Source organism: Procambarus clarkii, chromosome 89 (genome assembly GCF_040958095.1).
Source record: "Procambarus clarkii isolate CNS0578487 chromosome 89, FALCON_Pclarkii_2.0, whole genome shotgun sequence".
Taxonomy (NCBI): Eukaryota; Metazoa; Arthropoda; class Malacostraca; order Decapoda; family Cambaridae; genus Procambarus; species Procambarus clarkii.
This window is the reverse complement of record NC_091238.1, coordinates 13,196,803-13,204,902: the sequence shown is the minus strand read 5'-3', so window position 1 is coordinate 13,204,902 and position 8,100 is coordinate 13,196,803. Positions and strand designations below refer to the sequence as shown.

At 43.2% G+C, this 8,100-nt stretch overlaps 1 protein-coding gene across 1 annotated transcript; it reads right to left on the bottom strand.

Annotated features, from left to right (window-relative positions):
- Nucleotides 1-222: 222 nt before the first annotated feature.
- On the bottom strand, nt 223-879 carry LOC123773218 (autotransporter adhesin BpaC-like). Its single transcript, XM_045766836.2, has one exon. The coding sequence runs from the start codon at nt 877-879 to the stop codon at nt 223-225; it is 657 nt and encodes a 218-aa protein (XP_045622792.2).
- Nucleotides 880-8,100: the final 7,221 nt, after the last annotated feature.

The following is an 8,100-nucleotide window of genomic DNA, read 5'->3' as shown; positions in this document are numbered from 1 at the left end:
ACCACTACTCTCATCTACGTTGTGCTGGCACCAGTTGCTTTGAACTTTATTAACGTTAAATAGGGTTTTAATTGGGTTCACAGTACATCACGACTGTCAAATGCGGATTTGTTTGGTGAGGGGTGGTAGTGGTGGTGGTGGGGGGGGGGGGGGGGGGTGAGGTAAGGGGGATATTGTTTGGTGGTCGGGGATTGAGCGTTGTCCGGTGAGGTTGTGGGGTGGTTAGAAGTTGTTTGGTGCTGTGGGTGTTGGCGTAGCAGGAATGCCCATTGCTGTAGCAGGTGAGCCCATTGCTGTAGCAGGACTGTCCATTGCTGTAGCAGGTGTGCCCATTGCTGTAGCAGGTGTGCCCATTGCTGTAGCAGGTGTGCCCATTGCTGTAGCAGGTGTGCCCATTGCTGTAGCAGGTGTGCCCATTGCTGTAGCAGGACTGTCCATTGCTGTAGCAGGTGTGCCCATTGCTGTAGCAGGACTGTCCATTGCTGTAGCAGGACTGTCCATTGCTGTAGCAGGACTGTCCATTGCTGTAGCAGGACTGTCCATTGCTGTAGCAGGACTGTCCATTGCTGTAGCAGGACTGTCCATTGCTGTAGCAGGACTGTCCATTGCTGTAGCAGGACTGTCCATTGCTGTAGCAGGACTGTCCATTGCTGTAGCAGGACTGTCCATTGCTGTAGCAGGACTACCCATTGCTGTAGCAGGACTGTCCATTGCTGTAGCAGGACTACCCATTGCTGTAGCAGGACTGTCCATTGCTGTAGCAGGACTACCCATTGCTGTAGCAGGACTACCCATTGCTGTAGCAGGACTACCCATTGCTGTAGCAGGACTACCCATTGCTGTAGCAGGACTGTCCATTGCTGTAGCAGGACTACCCATTGCTGTAGCAGGACTGCATGTAAGAATGACAGCAATAAATGGAATCTTAAGCCACAGTAAAAACATCATTACCTTCTGAGCTTTTCTTAAATGGTTTTCCCGAAGTCATGAACACAAGACGAAGCTTTATTTCAGCTCAAATCCTGGCATCAAAGAATTACCTTTCATGTCCTTGTAATTACAAATTACTACCAAAAGTCTGTAATCTTAATTTAAATCATTTAGTCAAACCTATTTGCCATGGTATAGAACATAATAAAGCTCATAAATTGTACTAAATCTGTAAACTAATATTCAAGAAATTTGTGTAAACTTTAGTTTACAACTCTGACGCGAATTACTAATAAATGTTTTAAATCTAAACTAAATTTTGCAAACGTAATTAAATTATAAAGGAAACGAGTTCATTTTCGAAACTATATATTAAACTTTGTATTAGAAAATACTGATGTATGTGACTAGTAATATAATCGTATAATTGCTAAATAGAACTCTAGTAAAATCGTACTTGAATGTTACAATTTTAACAATGTTAAAATTGTTATTGAATGTTATGAATGTTGGAAAGAGAGAGAGAGAGAGAGAGAGAGAGAGAGAGACAGAGAGAGAGAGAGAGAGAGAGAGAGAGAGAGAGAGAGAGAGAGAGAGAGAGAGAGAAAGACAGAGAGAGAGAGAGAGAGAGAGAGAGACAGAGAGAGAGAGAGAGAGAGACACACAGAGAGAGAGAGAGAGAGAGAGAGAGAGGTGCTACGTACGATACCTGCAAATATAATGATACATATGCTACAATACCCACATATGCTACAATACCCACATATATAATGATACATATGCTACAATACCCACATATATAATGATACATATGCTTCAATACCCACATATATAATGATACATATGCTACAATACCCACATATATAACGATATTATCAAACGAATCAAGCGTATATAATGTTGCATTGACGACAATGTTTCTGCGTAAACAATAAACACTTGCAAGCAATCGTGTGTGTGTGTGTGTGTGTGCAAAAGAATATACAATAAACAACATTGGAGTCGCCCCTTCTACCAAGCCTGACTAACCCGGCCTAGATCACGACAAACACAGACGAACAAACACGTACAAACACAAACAAACTGTTTGGCTACGAGGTTCCACACCCATAATCGAGTTATACCATGAAACAAAGATTCCTTATTTGGCCGCAGCGTCCATTGCTCATTAGCTGGCTAATTGAGACTTATCACCGTATATGGCCAACAGGTATGAAGTAAGGCTTCGGGTAGTGAGAGTATCTTCGTATCTTATCTTCGAAGATATCTTCGAAGGAGGGGAGAGGGGGGGGGGGATCTTCGGTCTGTGCGGTCGGTGTCGGCGCTGCTGTTAGTACGCTCTGGGGCCAATCTCATGTCTTAATTGTGGTAAAAAAAAAGCATTGGTACAGGATAAACTTTTGGTGGTAATTCTTCCATGTTTAGGTTGCTGCTACTGCTTAGTTTTTTCCAGTTATCCATGGCTGTCCTCCATATTCCCATTTCCAGTTACCCATGGATGTCATCCATATCCCCATTTCCAGTTACCCATGGATGTCATCCATATCCTCATTTCCAGTTACCCATGGATGTCATTCATATCCCCATTTCCAGTTACCCATGGATGTCATCCATATTCCCCATTTCCACTTATCCATGGCTGTTAAGCTTTTAGTTCCCCTCACTTGCCCCAACTAGTCCTTCAGTCTCCCCTCCCCACACCTGCCCCTAGTACATTTTCATCTCTTTTCCCGTCCTCTGGTGCCTCTCCACCCCTTCCCCTTGCCCCAAGTACGTTTCCACCTCTTTCCCTGCCTCTATAGTGCCTCTCCACCTCTTCCCCACTGTCTCTAGACCTCCTCCACGCCTCCATGTCTCTCACACTTCTAAATCTTCCCGGACGGGTCAAGAGGTCCTCCTCCTAACTACCTGTGGGCGCTGCTGGAAATTCTTTGTTAGAATTAGAAACTGCACTCGCAACAAATTATAGCTGATCATCGCAATAATGGTGAACAGCAATCTAATAAAATATCTAAATCAAATTGCACAGCATTCTAAATCAAATATTGTGGCATAAATTTTGAAACATTTAAATAGAAATGTGAAAATTTCTAATATGAAAATTTAAAAATTAAGCAAAAAAGTCAGGGATGCTCGCGGACGCAGGTTCGAATCCTCGACACGGCCCTTGTGGACTTGTTCAGGTGAAATATATATATTGGTAAAACAAAAGAGAAGCTAAGGGATGTTTTTTTGTGTTCAGTCTCTAAGGTGATTCAAGCACAAGGTTCCTGTTTCTGTGTATCCTTGTGTTCTTCTAACCTGTTCTCTCGCTTGGCCACTCTGTCAGAAATACAACCGTTTGTCTTACCAAAGGGGCCAGGTTTCATTATTTACGCAGCCACTTGCGAAACCTGTATATCTTTCTTCAATCATGGCGGCTTTGATCTCATTTATTCAACTGTTTACGAGCTTCTGAACCTCACAATCCAAGGTTATTATGGTTATAAACAACCTAGTTGGGCTTCGGAGCTTATATACTGTTTAATAAATGCAAACAAAACCACTGTGTTTGTGGAAAGATGCATTGGTTTCGTAAATGGTTGAATAAGCGCTAGATAAATCCTGACCCAAGAAACGTACGAATTCAAACAGCGAGACTAACTTATGGAAGCCAATACTTTGAAAACGTCAATACTGCGGTGCTGTTGGCTTGACTAATTCGTCGCTTTTTTAACGGATTGATCGATAGTATAAACAACACGACGTATGAGAGGACGAAAGGATAAACAAAGAATGTCCCCATGTTGCTCCATTCTTTGATTTGCTTCAAGAAATACATGGAAATCCAAAACACCATCATTAGGTCCTAACCCAACCTTGGCCGAGGAATATTCACAGGTGTTCTTCCCCTCCTTCTCCCCGCCTCTGTCTCCTGCTTACGAGGATGTGTCCGCGTCGATCAGCGTCGAGCGCAACTGGTCTGCCGGGGTGTTGACAGTGAAGGATTGCTGCCAGGTGATCTACATGCTCGATAACACCGCCCCAGCTTGCCTGATGGAATACGCGCTGCCGCAAGGAACTAGGCCAGGCTAACGGGTAGTCTGGCCTACTAGATTCTGGCCACACTGGACCAGCGGCATTAACATCCACGCACAAATACTTGTTCTACTCTCTACGGGTGAAGTTTCATGGCGTTTTTTGGCAGCTTCGACTCCTGCGGTATATGAGTGGCCTTAACCCGCCAAACACACACACCGAAACTACGACGTTGGTACAACGTTGGTACAGGTTTTAACACCTCCTAACAAGTTATAACAACCAATATAGTAAGTTGTAACAACGTTCTAATACGTCATTAACACGTTAAGCCAAGATGTAACAATTTTATTACAAGTTGTAACAAGCGGAAAATAGAGACAGTTACGGTTTGTGTTTCCAAGGATATTAAGCCACAAGTTCAACGTCCAGTCAAAATAAACACAACGTTGTAGAAGCGTTTTGATAACGTCAACGAAATAACGTTGAGGTTACGTTGTGTTTTGGGGTGTCATTGATTTTTTTAAGGTGTAAGTTCGTTAGAGCTAAATATGTAGTGAGAATGGGATCGAACTCGCTTCCCCTGGACGTCCTGGGCATGCGCACCACCGACTGAACCACGATGAAAGGCCGTACGGTGCGATCGAACCCATTCCATCTGAATTCTCCAGACAGATGCATTACCGTGAGTCCAGGGGAAAGAATTTAATTCCAGGGCACTCCCACAATATTATCGCCAGGACACGTCAAATTCTTGTGATTACATTGTATCAAGATGAACTAATATACAACATATATATAATAATATATAATATATAATATATTATATATTATAATATAAGTGTATGTACTCACCTATTTGTACTTACCTATTTGTGCTTGCGGGGATTGAGCTTTGGCTCTTTGGTCCCGCCTCTCAATCGTCAATCAACTGATATTCAGATTCCTGAGCCTACTGGGCTCTATCATATCTACATTTGAAACTGTGTATGGAGTCAACCTCCACCACATCACTTTCTAGTGCATTCCATTTACTAACTACTCTGACACTGAAAAAAATTCTTTATAACGTCTCTGTGGCTCATATAGGTACTCAGTTCCCACCTGTATCCACCTTGTTGGCGCGTGTATGTGTCTGCTTGCGTATGTACATATGTGTTTAAGGGATTATAAATGTGGCGAAAAATGTACGCGTGTAGTAGCTGAAGCAGCCGGCGTGGTCATGAATGAAGAAGCACTTGTGTAACCAGGAGTGAGGCATGACCCCCGGTGCTGACCCCAGGACTACCTCTCCCAGATGCGATCTCTGACCTACGCCATCGTTGATCGTGATCCAGGAACATGAAACCTTTTGCATGATGCCCGGACATAACCCCTTACCGTGACCACTGGACGTGACCACTGGACGTGACTACTGGACGTGGCTCCTACCACCACATCATCCTTAGGCCTGACCTCTTGACCTCATCTCCCAAACTTCGTTATTTTTCCCCCTTGGTCTGACCACGGGACTTGAAAAGAGTAGGATCTATAAGGCCTGAGAAAAGTATTTTTATAATCTTCTACGTCTTCTCATCGACCACTTGAGGTGGACGGTAGAGCAACCGGCTCGCTTCATGCAGGTCGGCGTTCAATCCCCGATCGTCCAAGTGGTTGGGCTACATTCCTCCCCCCCCCCCGTCCCATCCCAAATCCTTATCCTGACCCCACTTCCGAGTGCTATATAGTCGTAATGACTTGGCACTTTCCCCTGATCGTTCCCTTCCCTTCTACGTCTTCTCGAAGTGTGTGACGTCACTATGACGTCGTAATGTGTAGGCACGCTAAAAGGTTTGCATTCTACAATAAATGTCGAATGAGGAAAGGAGGGGGAATGTCTCTGAGTCGTAGACATGGTCCAGTAATTGATCTACTGCACTCTAATCCTGATCTACGGGTAGAAAGGGAAATGGGTCTATCCCCCATTCCTTAAACTCCCTCTCTCCCAGCTTTTCACTGGTATTGCGATCTCTCCTATTCCATCACTCTCCTATATTCCATAACAGCGCTCCGTCACTCCCTCGACACATCAAGTTCCTGTTTTGTTCTTGTTTCCAATTTCATGGTCTTTCACATATTCACACTCTTGACCACAACGTCAGAATTCAGGCGCTACAGTAAAACTAAAAGCAACACAATAATAACGATTCTTCGGTTTATTGATCATTAGCCATTATAGTTTAGGTTAGGTTAGGTGGGTTGCTATGTTCGTACGCTATTTGTAAATCAAAATCACTTGAGATTGGACGCCTTACCAAACGTGAGAATTGCCTCAGGAGCACAGAGAGAGAGAGAGAGAGAGAGAGAGAGAGAGAGAGAGAGAGAGAGAGAGAGAGAGAGAGAGAGAGAGAGAGAGAGAGAGAGAGAACGGGACTTCATCAGGAATTCTTCCCACCAAATTCCCGTGAATTTCTGGATATTTTGACGTCATTGTTTATGAATAAATAGCATTTTATGCTTAATTAGTGCGTGTTGCTATTTTTTTATTATCGGATTATTTTAATGAATGAACACTCTGCGATTATAAAAGGGATTTATAGTTATTAATAAAAGCCGAATGACAGATTCTATTTCAATTAACTAAATTGTTAAACCTACCGTTTATACATATGCTAGTTATGATGACCAAGTCAGCCACTAGACAACTACGAAGCGACGACGTTTCGTCCCGTCCTTGGACCATTACAGGAAGTCGTGTGATAGAAGAGAGGAAATAAGAGGCACATAAATAAGGTAAGAAATGAAGGTTCGAAACGTCGTCGTTTCTTCGTTTTCTGATATGTTGTTTGGTCATCATATCTTCAGCTTCGTTATAGTGACTCGTCGTGTGCTCATATGGTAGTTATTACCTTGATTCTGCTAGTTACAGTACCATGCTTCTGATAACTAGCACCTGCTAGTTATCACGTGGGAGGGGGTGACCAGGGGAGAGGAATGATGCATTGAAATCACTGTAACAACCTGAGAGAGTCATTATGCTGCTCTGGCGAGTCATTAAAGCTGGCAATGGTAGAGGCATCGTCATTGGTAATCCCTGAGCACCAATTACGTAGCTTAATTGGATCACTTAAAATCACTTACGTAGCTTAACTCAAGGTAATTAATACAAGAAAGCACTCTGCTTTGTAATGACCGTATTGAACTTGGAAGGGATATGAGGACCGGAAGCTGGAAGTGAGGACAGGGTAGAGGAACGGTGTTCAGTAACTTCTGACCATTGGGGATCGAACGCGAAATTCTTACAAGGAAGGCAGGAGCTCATAAGACATTGAGAGAAGAGTTTATCCTCCCGCGGGGTAAGTCCTTCCATCAAGACGACCAAGAAAGGAACTGACAGCTGACCAATAACAATTCAGAACCAGATTGCCTTGTCCTCTCAACTTGGAAACCGCTTCTCGAACCACACCGACAGTGACTACCTATCGCTGTGTAATTCCAGTGTATTCGCTTTCCAATTGCCTCTAAGGAAAACACGTGTTTAAAACACGTGTTGTAAACACGAAAGGAAAACACGTGTTTACAACACGTGTAGTAAACATAAAAGGAAAACACGTGTTTACAACAAATCTGGCTTCCAAAATATACTAAAATGCATATTGTAAATACCTTACCTTAACTTATCTCAGCGTGTAACTTACCTTACACGCAATAAAATTTCATTTTGTGTTCAATAAGCGAAAGAAAGCATTACCACCACACACACAAACACTTGAAGGCTACCTCTGGCTCTCCAACCACACTTAGTATGCTTGCAAGCAATAAAAACACTTACATAAAATGCCGACACGGTTGTTTCGTTGCACAGACACACTTACATAAGAGCACTTAATGTTTATCAAGAGAGACATGACTTTCATTTTGTCTTTGAAAAAAATCGCTTTTCTAAAGAGATTCTTTACTGAATATATCTTGATTTCTGATGTCATATTTCTGCGTACATCTTGACTTCCTACGACAGTCGTGACCTCGCTGTACCGTGACCTCGCTGTACCGTGACCGCGTTCCACCGTAATCTCGCTTCACTGTAGCCTGTCTTCACCGTTGCCCTGAAGGGCCGTTTGATGTAATATCCCCAGGTCCCGTTTTCTTCTCACACGTAGCTTCAAGGCCGCG